General features: G+C 42.5%; 1 protein-coding gene and 1 long non-coding RNA gene across 10 annotated transcripts in view; one reads left to right on the top strand and one right to left on the bottom strand.

Moving 5' to 3' along the window:
* Positions 1-5,859: 5,859 nt before the first annotated feature.
* Positions 5,860-16,667, bottom strand: LOC142826489 (uncharacterized). Of its 2 annotated transcripts, none has more exons than XR_016348474.1 (4): positions 16,588-16,667; positions 15,638-15,800; positions 7,114-7,179; positions 5,860-6,983 (listed from the first exon to the last, which is right to left on the bottom strand). It is a non-coding gene; the product is annotated as an uncharacterized LOC142826489 (long non-coding RNA). The 2 variants fall into 2 exon arrangements; XR_016348473.1 differs by lacking the exon at positions 16,588-16,667 and adding an exon at positions 16,441-16,574.
* The window catches only part of ERICH6B (glutamate rich 6B), a 67,916-nt gene continuing 67,711 nt past the window's right edge, over positions 16,572-16,776 (top strand). For 3 of the 8 annotated variants that reach the window (XM_089775473.1, XM_089775472.1, XM_025182084.3), the window contains exon 1: positions 16,572-16,693. In XM_089775473.1, the coding sequence (XP_089631599.1) occupies positions 16,666-16,693 (28 nt within the window). In that variant the 5' untranslated portion in view covers positions 16,572-16,665. Of the gene's footprint in view, positions 16,772-16,776 lie in introns of all 8 variants that reach the window. The other 5 variants (XM_075919007.2, XM_075919001.2, XM_075919005.2 and 2 more) reach the window with 4 other exon arrangements.

Below are 16,776 nucleotides of genomic sequence, written 5' to 3'. Positions count from 1 at the left end.
CGTTAGTTCGAATTAAGTTCGAACTAACGGAGAGCTAGTGTAGGGCCTATGAAAGTTAGTTCGAACTAACGTCCGTTAGTTCGAACTAACTTTGTAGTGTAGACAAACCCGGGGTATGTTTACACTAGCCCCCTAGTTCGAACTAGGGAGGCTAATGTAGGCATTCGAAGTTGTAAATCAAGCCCAAGATTTAAATATCCCGCGCTTGATTTGCATCTTTCCGGCTGGTTGCCATTTTTTGAAATTTACAAGTCGGGACTAACTGCCCACATCTACACGTGGCAGGGACCTGGTATTTCGAATTAAAGCCCTTCGAACTACCTGTTAAAGCTCCTTGCAGCAGGAATAACAGGTAGTTCAATTTAGGGCTTTAATTCGAAATACCGGGTCCCTGCTGCGTGTAGACGCGGGCAGTTTGTCCGGACTTGTAAATTTCAAAAATGGCGACCAGCCGGGAAGATGCAAATCAAGCGCGGGATATTTAAATCTCGGGCTTGATTTACAACTTCGAATTCCTACATTAGCCTCCCTAGTTCGAACTAGGGGGCTAGTGTAGACATACCCAAGAGTCCCTGCTCTTCTGTTTAACAGTCTGGAAGTAAAGCGAGGGGAAAGCAAGGGAAGGCACTAGCACCCCTCTCCAAAGAGATAGAGGCAAAACAATGGAAGTCTCATTTCCATAGAAATTAGCAGAATGATGAGAAGAGCAGAGGAAGGGAATAAGTGCACAAGGTCATCATCCTGCTTCTTGAAAGAAGCTCATTCAAGCTTCTTCCTAGACAGGAGGGAAGGCACTAGTCTGGATCTTCAAGATGTCCTGGAATTTCTTGTTGAAACATAGTCTGAAAGCTTTACATTATTTTGGTTTTGAGTGTCATTATTGATATACAGGGAGTCCCCGACTTACGCGGATCCGACTTATGTCGGATCCGCAGTTACGAACGGGGCTGCCCCGGAGTACACGGACTGCGGGACCTCGCGGTCCCGCCGCCCGTGTACTCCGGGCGAGAAAAGCTGCTCCGCGTCTCCCTGGTCTGCAGACCAGGAAGACGCGGAGCAAAGCCACTGCCCGAGCCACCACCACCCATCCCCCCCCCCCCCCCCCGCGGCTTTGCAAAGCCTCGGGGAAGCCGGCAGCGAGGCAGCCCAGACGCCCCGCGGCTGTCCCGCTGCCGGCGTCCTCAGAGGCTTTGCTCCCCGTCTCCCTGGTCTGCTGGTCTCCAGCAGACCAGGGAGACTGGGAGGAAAGCCGCGGAGGACCCAGGCGGCGGGACCGCGTTGCATCTCAGTCCGCCGCCCGCGTCTTCCTGGTCTGCTGGGGTGGGGGGGTGCAGCTAGTACACACCCCCCCCCCCAGCAGACTAGGCTTTTCTCTGGACGCCTGTGGCAGAGCAGCTGGGGCCCTGCCGGTTGGTCCCGCAGCGCCGCTCTGGGCGCTACTGAACCAACCCAGCAGCACCCCAGCTGCTCTGGTCCTGATTCAGCCGCTGCTGGTCAGTTTCAGCAGCGGCTGAATCAGGACGCCTGGGGCAGAGCAGATGGGGTGCTGCTGGGTTGGTCCAGTAGCACCGAGGAGCGGCGCTACTGGAGCAACCCAGCAGCACCCCAGCTGCTCTGCCCCAGGCGTCCTGATTTAGCCGCTGCTGAAACTGACCAGCGCTGACTACAGGAAGCCCGAGGCAGAGTTGCTCTGCCTCGGGCTTCCTGGAATCAGCTGCTGATCAGTTTCAGCAGCAGCTGACTTGGGGACGCTTGGGGTTCTTAAGTTGATTCTGTATGTAAGTCAGAACTGGCGGTCAGTTTCAGCAGCGGCTGAATCTGGACGCCAGTTCTGACTTACATACAGATTCAACTTAAGAACAAACCTACAGTCCCTATCTTGTACGTAACCCGGGGACTGCCTGTACTTTAAATTTTACTTTCACAATAAATAGATTGAAGTTCTTGTATGAATGGAATTAAAATATTTTCTTTTGTTTATCTTTTTTACAGTGCAAATATTTCTAATAAAATAATATAAGGTGAGTACTGTACTGATGTTATTCTTTATACTTTATACACCCAATATACTTTAAAAAATGCTTTTCTATTCATGTTTAATGATGCAATTAAAATTAGATTAATCACAATTTTTTTAAAACGCTTTACAGCCATACTATAAATCCATAATTGAAACCTCCATAACAATATGCTCACAACTCATCAAATGCTTGAGGGAGCTTTCCATGCCACAGTCTAATCAGAGAAATTCTCCTTTCAGGGGTGTAACATAGTGATGTTGGTGATGTTCCCTTGTAGCCTTTACAGCTTACGTAGTGCAAAATATTGACCTTCCATTCTCTCATGCGAGGGAAAGCCAGAGTCAAAGTGAACTGAGTGCTGTAATGGGAACATCTTTGTTTTAACCTCATCTCTACCATTTGTGACCTTTGGCAACATGCTTCCATGTCTTTTTCCTCACCTATGCAATGGGTATTATAATTATTTATCAAAAGTACTGTGAAGATTAGTTCACATTTAGAACGTGCTTTGAAAATAAAAACCACCATGGTAGGTAAGTGCTACACATTTATCCTCTTAGGTGTAAAATATACTGTGTTCACAAACTGAAGGAAAATGTGTGATGTCCACTATGCAGTGACACATCTTTTGGAGATCTCATTGTGTTTGCTGTCACATCTCATATCTTGTGCTCATAGGTTCCGTCAGTTTAGTTGGTTTGTGAATGGATATTGTAGAATATGCCTCAATTCTTCTGAAAGCAGCAAAAGAGGGCTAGAGGAATAGGTATCAGTGGATTGATGAGAAATGTCACCAGTTCCAGTTTTGATTGACATTGAGTAAATTGAGGTTTCAGCTTATTAAGATACCCCTAATAATGATTTATGTGATCCTGTACATTCTAATCCAACAAACATTTTAAAATCATCAAATTAGCTAAGTGTGTAATCCTCTCTATTAATTACCCATTAGCTACTTCTTAATTAAAATGGAACATTTATCAAACAACATGTGAAGGCCACACAGTACCAATTTAATTCATTATCATACCGATTCCAGAAATAATAAGGACAGGTTTACAAAAATCTAAACATTTTATTTTATCCAGGATGTAAAGCTAGAGAGACCTTAAAATGTAGTCTCACATTAGGATCTGCTAGCAACATACTATAAACAGTGCTTCTTCTAAAATTGTTAAGCAAAGAAACGTGACGGCAAACTACAAACCCATGAAAGTACTGAGGTAACACAATTAAATGACAACACATGATGGAAACCTGTCGAAAACGAGATACTGCTGTTATTTAGAAGTACAGGCAATCTTAATTCTGGTATCTCCTGATTTTCAATTTGACTTTGCAACCTTAACATTCTTCTTAAGTAGGGTTTGGTTTGTTAAATGTAATTTCCTAAGTTTTAGGAAAAGCAAAATGAAGGATATATATTCCATGTGACATCTATATGCGAATCCTACATAAATCAACAGTAGGTTTAGGTCCTTAGAACTACAGTCATATTCTACCATTTCAGACTAGCTGGTAATAGCAGTAGGCTGTTGACCTTTATGTGAAACAGCACTACAGAGGAATGAAATAAGAGTTTACCAGTGGGTTTCACAGTTATTTGCTAACAGAAGAGGAAGGTCCAATTCCAAGTTCTGAAAGGGAGTGTTCTCCAGAGGATACAGACCCTGGACCATCCCCATGGCCTGGCCCCTCAACAGGGTCATCCTTAGGTGCAACCCCCTAGTATTCCAGGCACAGGGCACTCCTCCACCACAGGAGTTGCTCAGACTCTGCTCCACCCCTTCCTCCAGGCCTCACTCCTGCTCTGGCCCTTTCCCGCCCCTGCTCTGCCCTTTTATCCCCTCCCCTGAGCAACATGAGCCAAAGGATTACTAGGAGGCCTGTCACAAGGCAGCAGCAGGGGTCGCCTCACCCATCCACTCACCGTGGACGCGGGAGCCAGAATGGCCTGGCAGCCTGCTCTCTGCACTCCACTCTGCCGCTCTCTCCTGGCCTGCTGTACTCTACTTCTTTGTAGCGATGGGAAGTAGAGCAGCCCGGGGCCTAGGCACTCTGCTTCCTGCTACTGCAGAAAAGCTGAATGCAGTGAGCCAGGAGAGAGTGGCTGGGTGGAGCAGAGCAAGTGCTGGCTGCTCTGGCTCCCGCCACTGTGGTGAATGGAAGGGATCCCTACCACTCTACACCAGACCCCCAGGTAATCCCTTGGGTTCTGTACATAGGACAGTTGAGGTGGCTACCACTGGGCTCCCCAAAGCACGGGGCTTGGGGTAGCCACCCCAAATCATTCTATGAACAGGATGGCTCCACCCCTCAACCTTCCACCCCCACTCCCAGTGCCTATCCTCATTCTATCCCTCCAGCTTCTGTCTTCTGTATCAGAGATAGTGGGGTGGGGGAAGAGGGAGGTGGGAGCCTGTGCCCATGAGCAACTGGCTTTTAAGCCAGCTCCCCATGTGTAGCAGCTCACATGGAGCCACTTTTCCCTCCCCTCCCCACTGCACTGCTGCCTCTCTATCAGATGCATCAGCACGGAAGGGAAGCCGGGGAGGCTGCCATGGAGCTGCCTCTGTCCGCCACAGGCCCAGGCTCACCACAGACAGAGGCTGCTCTGTGGGATGCCGGCACCATCGCTGTCCGTGGGGAGCTTTGCTCCCCCCCCACCCTCCATGGATAGGGGTTGCTGCTGCCCTGAACTGCTGACTGTATCAGAGTCAGCAGTGCAGAGTGGCAGACAGGAGACAGTCTGTGCGGGAAGCTGGTTTTTAAACTGGCTCCCCTCACGGACCTGCTCCCGTCTGCCACCCTATGCTGCTGCCTCTGATACAGAGGCAGCTGTGCAGGGTGGCAAAGCTGTCCCTGGGAACAGTGCCAGGAGTGCACTGGCTGCTGGCCCTACCCCTGCAGACTATCAAATAATCATGTAACCGCAAAATTTTGATGTGGTTACACAATTACTCAATTAAGTGATATCTAACATCCCTACTTGATGTGAGACTCCATCAACATCATACTGGTCCTGATCCTTGACTAAGGCTTCTAGCTGTTAGTACAATATACATTAATCAATAATAGCAATAGATATAGGGCATCACATGCATTTGCAGTGCCAGATCCATCAATAATAACACAGTAAAAATGAATATAGAGTCACAACAAAAATCAAATCATGGAGTGAAGCAAATATAAGATGACTTCAAACTCTGCAGTTGTCACTGTTTTACCTCCTGATTGCCTTTTTAATACTGACATTGGTTTGCCAGTATATTCCTTGCTCCAGTGAACACTGTTTTAACACTCGTTACAGCCCATGCTTCAGATTGCTTGAAAATTCTTTAGAGAGATTTCAACAATAAGAGAATAAACATTTGGGCCCCAGTTCCCATTATCAGCAGTCACACGAGCAATCGTGGACATGTTAGCTAAACCTGAAGAAAGATTTGTAGCCAGGAAAGCTGCTACTCTTAAGTCGTGTCTTTCAGTCTTTCATCGATGATCAAACCCTATGTCCCAGATCCCCAAAGGTTCCTAACCTCCATTCGTTTCATCATTCAGCTACCTTTGAGGATCTCGCGCTATGTAACTTGATGTTGCAAAAGGAATAGTTTATAAATGGAATGTACTAATTGCAACTTCTACTAAATTATCTACAGAACATCTATACAAAATACCCAGACACACTTGGGTCACGCTAAGAAAAACATCAGGCTCTCAAACTTCACACAAACTATACAGTGAGATAGAAATTGGATAAATAGTCTTCACATGCAGCAGGAGGGGATCATTAGCATTAATGTAGTCATAAAGAAACATCTGCTGGCATAGCAAACCTTCACTTACTGCCAATTAACACTCAGACAATAACACATTTCTCACTTCCCTCCCCACAAGCAATAATACGTTTTCTGCTAAGTATTATTAATTATAATGAACCTAATTCTGCTACCCTTTCTCACCTTACTCCATGAGTAAAGTGGACATTTTGTATTGTCACATATGCTGCAACATGAGTAATGGTGCAAGACATCCCCTCTATAATTAATTGTTGTTCCTTGATGAATCTAGCTTTTTGTTTCTTAGCTCTCCAAATGAGAAGCTACACATACAACCTCTACAAAGCCCAAATCTAATTGTGGTAAATAAAAACAATTCACTGAAGTTTAGTGATTTTTTTTCCTTTAATGACTTAGGCCCAATTCCTGAGTAGGCAGCTTGGAAATCCCCCCATTCCCTTTAGACTGGGTCCAGCATTTCCTCCCAGTTCAATCTTTGTTCCTCAAGTGTTTCCAGGAGTCTTCTTGTGTGAGGAATGAAGAACCCCAGATGATGTCACTCTCTGCCGTCTATTGCTTTTTCTGCAGCTTCTATTGCTTTTGGAATGGTGGGAACCCTTTGTCTCAAAGCTTGGTCCCCAGACCAGTCTGTGTAAAAACATTGGATATCCCAAGATGGAGTCCAGAGACATGTTTCTACATGTCTTTGTAGAGTCATGGAAGCCATTACACTTCAGCTGGGTATAGCATTCTCAGGAAGGATCCCCAAACAGGAAATAAGTTTCTCCTAAGTCTTATAGTTTTTTCATAATGGTTCATTGACCTGAATAGGCCCTTCACCACCTAGCTATCTAGCATGAAAGTATCTTCTGTAGTGGGCATTCCCCAGATATGACTACATTTTGAAATACAGATATATAGTCATTCACTTCAGGTACAAAAATGATACATGCATACAAACAGGATAATCATATTCAGCAAATCATAACCTTTTCAATGACATTGCACATGAGCAGTCTTGCCTAAAATACATGACCAATCTTACATAAAATGATGTAATAGTCACATCATAACAATATCACTATGAAGAATATGGGGCGCAGCATCACACCATCATCAGGTGTATTGTACAGTCCCATTGCCAGAATTCAGTATTGCTGACCCCAGTGCTCTCAAAAATTTTAGCCTGCCACAAAATAAAATAAAAAATATCTAAAAATCATGAGATTTGTAATAAATTTTAAAATATTATTTTTATTTGCCTTTGAGTCATATTTTCAAGCCTTTAACCAACATCATGAAAACTACAAACTTACTTTTTTGGAGATTTTCTTAGAATCACATGCTTCCAGGAGCTGGGGCTTCAAATTAACCATCAGATACTGTGAGATTCATGATAAAGTCGTCAGAGTTAACAACACTGAAAATTGTATTGGAAATCATGTGAAGATTTACAAAATGATTGCATCTATCCAGTATGAAACAATGAGCCTGTTTTCTGTAACTTGCCTTCTTCAATGGCCCTTTCCTTATAAAAGGGAGCCATTTAAATATTAATAGAACATTCCTTCCTGTGAGAAAGCAAAGTGTTGTCCTGTTTTGAAGAGGGACTCTGTAAAAATGTCACCATGGACTTCCACGTTTCTTGTGTCTCAATGGCTTATGTATGAAATTTGCTCTGTTTGTAAGTAAAAGAGATTTTTTTTCATTTTTCTCTTTTTAAAACTATAATAAAATATGGCAAAAATATAGTTAAATGAGAAGTTTTTGGGAATACAAACAAGCATCTGAGGAGAGTTCTAACAGGGGAGAGAAACTGGTAAGCAATCAGAATTTTGTTAACAGTTCTGTTGACGAGTCAGACTGGAATCCAGCTCGCTCTTCCAAACTCTTCCTCAGGGGAAATAGGAAGAGGGACTGACAACTATCTGTATACCCACTCTGTGCATGGGAGATGGATGAAGATTTGTTCTGGAACAGAATTAAAGAGTAGTTTGGAAGAACTACTGTGGTAGGGCATAACTGGTAGGTGCAAAGTGTTTCACAGTGTCTTTTGACTAGCCCCCAAATTAGGATTCTATTCAACATGATGCTGAGCCCCTTCAGCTCCCATTAAATTAACAGAAGTTGAAAGTGTTCTGCAGTAGAATACCTTGAGGAAAAGGATCAGGCCTGGGGAACATTTTTCAATAGGAAATTCATTGGTGAAATCTGGCACATTCCAAAGCAAACACAAACTGCACACACACAAAACCAAAAAACCTTCTCTTCACAAGTATCTGTAAGGTAGATTGTATTCCTTTCATTTCCTGCCTTGAAAACCCTCACCCCACAAAAATTCCCTGTCATTTATCACCCTCCCAAAAGTCCACCTACCCATCTTCATAAAAACTTCAGTCATTCATTCCATTTTCCCCAAACGCCACTACTACAACTTTGAGCCCCCAAAAACCATTACTTCCCTTTCAAATACTACACACACACATGTTATAATGTTTCCTGGAAGGCCATGGTACCTTTTTGTCGACTCCTTCATACATATTTGCAAATAAAGCAACAACTGGTTTTTAGATAGATAGATGGGACTACAGATATCTGCAATGAAATTTGGTCATTCTAATCCAACGTGTCCAATAACTAACCAGCTCAGTAACCATGCAAGCCAGGATCTAGTGAAGAAACAGCTGAGTGCTCTGAAATGGGATTTCACCCAGTTATGTCCAAGTGTGACTATGTCTACACCATGTGTAATAGTGAGTGTATATTTGTATGACAGGATGTAATGTTAGCAGGAGACTGGTTATACTAATAGCACATCCAGTGCATGCTAGATGACACAGGCATCTGAGCACCTTTCTTAAGACGGGCGCTATGCCTTCTCCCCTAACAATCCTGCCTCCTCCTCCTGAGTGCTTATTACATCTACTGGATTTGCAAGGAACCATCACAGAAACAAGGAGGCTGAAGAGAATTTTTTAAAGTTCAGAGTTGACAAATTTCTGTGTGGTTGTCCCAGCTGTGTCTTAAGTCTACAAGGCTTTTACATGGAGCAATAGGAAGTTAAAGAGGATTTGGGACAGATGATAGATTAATTGTAATTGCACTGGATCACCAGAGGCATTTGGGTTTTAGACATAACCAAGGGCAATAAGACACAGTTTATGTCTATATGACTTAAAACTCAAAGTGAATTTGGGGTACAACTCCTTCATAAAACTAGGCAGATAGATGGAACAGGAAATCAAATCATTGTACCAAGTGCAAAGTGCAAGGCACTGTAAGAAGCTGATTTAATTTAATATGAGCCATAGGCACTGGTGGAGCCAGTGAACTTAGTGCAGGGGTGGGCAATAAGACAGCAGCAGTTCACCAGGGTTAGCCCTTGGCAGGCTGCTGCCACTATATTTACCTGCGCCTCCCATTGGTCATGGATTACCATTCATGGCCCATGGGATCTACAGGAAGCAGTGTGGACTGGGACACCACTTCCCGCAGCTCCCATTGGCCAGGAAAGGTGATCTGTGGCCAAAGGGAGCTGCAATTGCCTATATCTGTGGAGGTACAGGTATATATAGTGGCAGTGGCCTGTTAGGGGCTAACCCTGGCAAACCTGATTTGGCCCATAAGCCGGCATTTGCCCACCACTGACTTAGTGCAAGGCACTTTTGATCTTTATGGACTAGAGTCAAAGACCATTGAAATCAGCTGGGTTATTTCCATTGACTTCAGCGAGTGTTGAATCAGACCCTACGTGAACCAATATCAAATGAGCATCTATTGCATGTGGCACTATTTCTTAAAAAGAAAATTAGAAACTGGTGAGGCAGATGGCCACCTGTGACTACTATGACTAAGACTATTATATAATGCAAACAGACTTCTCTTTTCAGTTATCTGACCTCATCTCCACTTTTCTCTTGAACCTTATCCTCCTTTTTACCTGCCCCTGTTTTACACATGTGTACAAAGCCCAGAAAATGGGGCCCTGATCCCTAATGAGAGGCCTGGAGGGACTACTGCAAAAAAAGAATAGGAGGAAATGAAAGAAACAAGGGAGTTTCTGACAGGCAGCCTTTCCTGGGCAATAAATGTGCTTAAGAACGTGAACCTGCTCAGCATTTGGTCAAATGTGCCATTTATGATGCACAGTTGAAGCCATGAGCATTTGTGCACTGGTTGATCACCAAGCCCATGATGCAGGTCTCTTGGCAGGTACAATGATTCAAAAGGAAACTTCTTCCAATTGGAAAATACAAGTAAACATGAATGACTAGCAAAATTGTGTCCTATCAACTCAATACTTGAATCCAATCTGTTCAAAGGAAAATACATACTCCTGCAGCCAAGGCTACTGACAGAAATCTAAACCAAAGCTTGTTTCTTATTCAGCATAGATAATACCAGTCAATAGCAAAAAACACAACTTTTTCTTAAAATAAATAGTATCACTAATGAACTTTCTGAATATGAAAGGCAAATGTGTCACCTCTGGTTGAACTGACATTCTGCCTAGCCATTAAGTTTGTTAAAAAGCTTTTATGTAAATGCTCATAGCAGCATACATATATAAAATAACTGGTATAAATAGTTATATTTCACTATAAAGGCATCTACTCATATTACTTTATGGAAAACACAAGTACAACATTGCATAAGTCTATCTGGGCAAAATATATTGTGCTAATCGTTTTCCTGGGAAAGAAATCAAGCACCCACAGCCTCTCATATTTTATGTCAGAACTTGCGGTAATGCCCACATCAATCAGGTTGTCAAAGCTTTTCATTGCCCTTTCAGAGATATTTCTAACTTGATACCTCTGTTATCTCAAGGAGAAACAGAACCCTGGACACATAATTTGGTCATTCTCTGCCTCCATTCCTGCTCTTTTCTTGTCTTTGATCGTCTCACTCGCTCTTTATATCATTTTCAGCTGCTTCAGAATCCCACAGCAGGGCTGCTCATTAGAGGTGTTAAGATTACATTATACCTCTTCTGAGAGACTTCCACCAGTTTCCAAATGATCTTTAAAATCTTTGACGTGTTGCACCTACCAGGCTCTTCTTAGGCGACTCCATTCTCATCTTATACCCTACACCACGCTCCATACATTTTTGTCTTATTCAGAGAACACACTAGTCTCATCTTCACATTTAATGCTTGAAAGCTTGGGGAGCCCTCTTTTGCTACTTATGCTTATTGTCTCTTCTGAGCCTCTGATGGCCACACGCCTAACACTGACTAATTATTAGGGGTGGGGAGGCAAGGGTTGCCATATTAAAAGAATTCTTAGTTTTATTCATAAGATAATAGACAATGGCTGGAAATTAAAGGGAATGTTTCCTCCAGATTTTTGTGCACATGAAATTCACTATGCAGTCTAAAGGTTTTGCTACGTACTTACCATATATTCTTTAATAAAAGCTCAGAAGGCAATTTTGTTAGGAGAAATGGCACAATCCTGCAATACAGACTGAGTATTCTCAGACTAGAAACACTGATTCTGAGGATGGAGGGAGAAGAAATGAGCCCAGGCGTGCTTACTCAGGGTATAATAACTCTCAGTAAATGGGTTTGGTGTGGTCTGAGGAAATGCTCTTAACAGGATTTGAAAACCAGGCAATGTGAAACAGAAAGGTGTGATCTATAGGGACAAAGGACAGAGTATCTACTGATATTTTTGCAGGGGCAGGGAGAAGTGAATAAAAACCAAACAAGCTATGAGTTCCAAGGAACAGCCAAAAACTGAATGAGAGACACCTGAAGCACAAAACCAAAATGCTCTGTGCTTATAACATTGATAATAAAGTTTCACTGCATGTAATCTTTGTGAGGTCTTACGACGCATAGGAAAAAGTCAATGCTTTCTTCATTTATGACTTTATATTTTATGTTTTGTTTGTTGGTTGGTTTATATGTGTGTATCCCCTCCATCTCTTTCTTAAACAAACAGTTTATCTGTTTTAAATGCAACTATACTTTAGATGTGGACCGAATAAGGACAAAAGTTAATTGAGAAAGAGAAACTGGTGGATTCCTCTACCTCCTTGTGAGTTCATTCCCCATGAGGTGAGTTCCACAGTTTCATTTGAAAGAGATGTGATGGCCTTGTCTACACTGAAGCCTGTAAGGAAATATCCCACCATCGCAGGATTAGATGACCTGAGGACTAAAACATTAGCAGTCAATTTAAGCAGTGTCCCTATTTCTACAATGGTGGGAGATTTCCCTAAAAATCTCATCAATTTAGACAAGGCTGTAGATGATGGAGAGTTGTCTGTACTGACATAAAGTTAGATCTCAAGCCTTTGACATGTGAAATATTTACTTTTAAGATTTCTGTAGAACTTTGAATTATAAAATACCTGGGATGTTTGTATAATCTGATAATTTGTATAGAACAGACATGGTATACAGATTTCCATATCCTCTTCTAGATTTAGTTTCAACAAAAGCTAAAGAAAGGGATTCCAATGTCTTCTGAATCTCACTGAAAACAGGCTCCAGAGCAGTTGTAATGGGAAAAAAATTACTTGAATTCCAACAGATCCCGTTTATTCAGTTAAAGTAGTGATTTGAGATGTCTGATCCTTTTTTTCTACTTACAACCTGTAGGCCTATCATCTCTCACACTCTTTAATAATACAAGCCCAGTAATTCTGCATCAGTCCTTCATAATCATTGTTACAGTCTTCTGTTCATACTAGAAAGATTAAAGGGAAAACCACCCAAGAAAATAGGGAGAAACTATCACCTATGTAATATGTATGGTTAATTGTTACAGAATTGTTATCAGAAAAGAACAGTGCTTTAATTTGCACATGCAGTGTGGTAACAAAAATACTCTAATTGATTTATATCTTTGAATAAATTCAGCTTACGTTTTTTTATTCAAACTTATGTTCTGAGTCTGCAGAACGTCTAGCTAAGAAATGAGTTATTACTCATTTCTTCTCTTACATATCCATAAGCTATTCAGCTGAATGGTTGACTCATAAATTGTTACTGTTCATTAAAGCTAGCCAGAATTTTGTTAAGGGTTTTCTATTTCAATTAAATATAGAAAGAAATGCTGGCGAATTTTTGTCTAGTATTTTTTTTGTTTTAACCAGTTTGCAACCAGTTGCACCCACATATATGTGAATGCAAACCAGCTAAATGTGAATGCAATTTACAGGTTTGCTTTGTTTGATTTGCAGTTTGGATGATCTAATACTAGCAAAAAATGAAGCTCAGTAGGCTCCAAGTTTCAGAAAGTTACAAGCAACTGAAAATAAGCTCGCAAGGTAAAATCCTGGTCCCACTGAAGTTAATGGCAAAACTCTTTTTTACTTCAGTGGAGCCAGAATTTCACACACAGAGTCAAAACATTTTGCCAACCTCTACTTTAGCTGTTACTATGCATGTCAAAGAAATGCAAAGAGGATTTCACTAGCTAGCCATTTGCATGAGACACAAATTTCTGTTGTCCATTATGCAACAGCGAAAATCCAGAGTAAATCTATAAATGGCTCCCATGTAGTTCCTCTAGGCTTGCTCTGGTATACATAAGAACTGAACTTTGCCCAAGAAATTACATTTGACTTTGTTTTGCAATAAATTCCATCCTGATGTAGAGTCCAATTCTTCACTCAAGCTAAATTCCCTTGTGAGTGAGCAATGACAAGATTTCTGAGATAATCTGCTGTTCAATACTTAAGCAACATTATCTTCACCTCTGAGGTTTCAAAAGCCTCAAGGGTTATTTTCAGAGCCTCATATGTTAAATGAATACTAAACCAAAAGTACTGCCTGCCATGAAACTTGATTGGACTTGGACAAAGAATGGAGCTTTTTGGAGTCATCTGGGCTGTAGATCACTTTTTCACCGTGTAATCATGACTATGAGGACATAAATCATGAGAATTACAATAAGGAGACTGATGAATGTGCACCAGAAGAACCCACACTTTAATCCACTTTTAGATCATCGCTGCAGAAAGTCAATTCCTTAGTTGTGTTTCCCCCTTCCAGACCTACAGGAGTGTGCTCTCTGATAAGAGGCTAAAGTGTCCCGTTTTTCTTTGTTTTGTATCCAAAAATGCTTTTTTTCCTTTTAACTGTAAAATAATGTCTTCTAATTGTCTTTGATTTAACATCTTCGGGTGTGTCTAGACTACTGAGTTTTGTCGACAAAAGTGGACTTTTGTCGACAAAACTATACCAGCGTCTACACTACTGCTGAGTTCTGTCGACATAATGTCGACAGAACTCAGCAGTTTTGTCGACGCTGGTATACCTAATTTTACGAGGTATACCTAATTGCCTGTAGGGTTGTGTCTAGACTACAGGGTTGGGTTCTGTCGACAAAGCAGCTTGCTTTGTCGACAGAACTCAATGTGTCTGGACGCTCTTTGTCGACAGAAGTTTTGTCGACAGATACTGTCGACAAAACTTCTGTCGACAAAACCCGGTAGTCTAGACGTACCCTTCCTATCATCAGTTTTCTATTCACTTAAGATCATGTTCTTAATAATTGGATGTGAAGCAAGTTCTGGAGTGTAAGTGTAAAGTCTAGAAGGGCCTGGGAATTCAGTTCTCTCAATATTTATATTTAGCATTAAACAGTTCATGCAAAAATAATGACTTTGGCTCCAGAGGTCTCAGAAACTGTTCTCATATATGCTGCAGGAGGGAGCTTTATCTAAATACAAAAAGGGATTAAGGTGTAGGTGCAGTCAAGTCTGTTTTAGATCAAGTACATGGAGCTGAGATTGATTTGATCTCTTTGCCTGCTTACTGAATAGTCTTTTAAAAAGAGTAGTCCTGTGGCACCCAAGTTTTCCTCCTCTCAGCGGTCATTAGATGATAAGAACTGACTTTTTTCTAAAAAAACAACCCTACGCCAGGGACTCCTTAATTTTTCTCCCCCCAAAACCGCTTATCTTGAATCAAAATTACAAGCCTTCTTCACCTTGTTAAAGAAACATCATCATATTTTCTAATAATTTTGCTGTACATAACTGTTGGTCTAGGAGTCTGACTTTAACAAGTCCTCCATGTTGTCAGATTTAAATCTTAAACTGGCACAAGGGAAGCTGTCCAGGTTGCTGAAGTAGGTAAAGGGATGCAAGCTACTACAAAACTACTCTGTCTCCAACTTTCCTGTTATCAATATCAACTCCTTGCAAAGGTCAGATCCACTGACATTTTGTTCAATTTCCATTGCCATTTCACAATGAGAAAAGCAAGGATGTGTTGGCAAGCCGAAGAGCACGCAGACCAAGGGACTTTGCTGGCAACATGGCATTATGGCCATTGACCTTATCACATTTAGTTTTGTTTCAGGTATTGTCATTTTTCTCATTGAAAAACCCAGAATAACAAAATGTAATAAAATTTCTTCCTCCTGTCATGAATTAGTGAAGGTCACCCCCTTGGACCACCCCATCAGAATAATAGCAAAGATGAAAAACACTCTTCTAAGGAATATACAGGGTTTGGGACCAACAAAACCATTTATAAAAGACAAAGCCAGATCTGCCAGTGAGTTCTCTGAAGCAAAAGACTCCAAGAAAATGCAACAGAGTTCTTGGTCCCATCTGTCCACATCAGCACTAGATGCTAAAAAACCACTCAATTAAATGTGGTTTTCTCTCTTCTTTACGAAGAAGCATCTTGAGTGATGCACAGAACCAGCCTTTGCCTATTGCAATGGTGTCCAAGTGTTTCCAAACACAGAGGCACTGCAAAATTGGCTGTTCAGATGCCAGGCTAATGGGCAACCTTATAAAAACCCCAGCGAATAAATAGATCTACACTAGGTGTGGCATATTAAGGATGTATGAGGATATATCACTCACCACTGAATTGTAGCTTTCTTTGGTGCATGACAACACCGCACCAGGGGTAACTCCAGAAATGTTTCACATGGCACATCCCAGCACTGCCCCACTCCTGGCTGGCTCCCCAGTGCAGGCACTCACTTTAGCTCTCCGTACTTGCAGCAAAACTTCAGGCTGAGATCTGTGGGCACAACAAAGGGGATAGGGACCAATGCCAGTAGGGCAAGGTTAGACTGTCCCAGGGGAAGCCCTAATGCAGGAGCCAGTCCCACAAAAGCAGCTAGGAGGAACAGTACTGGTGACCATACCACTCCTGCAGATTTGGCCATACTGTTCACTATGATGACAACTGGTGGAGGGGCCAAAACAGAGTGAGTGGGACTGCAACCTAGTGCACGGGGGTTGCAATGTTGCTGTCCAGCGGGCACAAGATAAAACTTGTGTCTCCTCACTGCTATCATTGGTTGGGGCCAGCTCTGAAGGCTTGATGTCCCTGCTAGGGAAATGTGCAGTGAGTAACAAGTACAGCTGCAGGCATCCCTGCATTGCACAGCAGTTTAGGGAGGAAAGGAAGAGGGAGATCTTGCTCTGTGGAAAATCAGAGGGCAGAAAGCCACACTTAGAAATGGGCCAATATCCTTGCACTGAAGAAAGGTGTCACTGGCCTCTTCCTGAACAGAGGACTTTGTCTTCCGGGAACACAGCATCTCCCAAGCCCCATCCTTCTCCAGTCTATATGCCTATTTCAGCCAGGGTAAAAATCCAGTGCAAGGTTTCATATTAAGGGATGAGAAATACAAGACTTGTGCCAAGCCACTGACACAGGCTAGCTACGGAATTTCCTCAGTCAGGGAGATAAGTTGCAAGCAATCCTCCAACCAGACTATTTGCTGCTCTCTTGGCCAAGCATCCAGCAGAGCAAAGCTTCCGGGGCTCGGGTTGCCATGGGAGTAGAAAACGCAACCTACTAACAGCAGGGGGCCGCCTGAGGGCCGGATTCGAAGCGAGGACCCGCTAGTCCCGGAGGCTAAGAGAACGCTGGGATAATGTGTTGCGAACGTTGGAGTGCTGAAGGTTCGAAAGAATAGGGGGCGGGGATTGTTGAGCCACGGTGATGGAATCCGCGCTAGAAATTGACCGGGAGCAGCGCTGGTAGG

The sequence above is a fragment of the Pelodiscus sinensis genome, chromosome 1 (genome assembly GCF_052426305.1).
Source record: "Pelodiscus sinensis isolate ZL-2025 chromosome 1, ASM5242630v1, whole genome shotgun sequence".
In the NCBI taxonomy this organism is placed as follows: domain Eukaryota; kingdom Metazoa; phylum Chordata; order Testudines; family Trionychidae; genus Pelodiscus; species Pelodiscus sinensis.
This window is presented reverse-complemented; position numbering and strand designations above follow the sequence as displayed.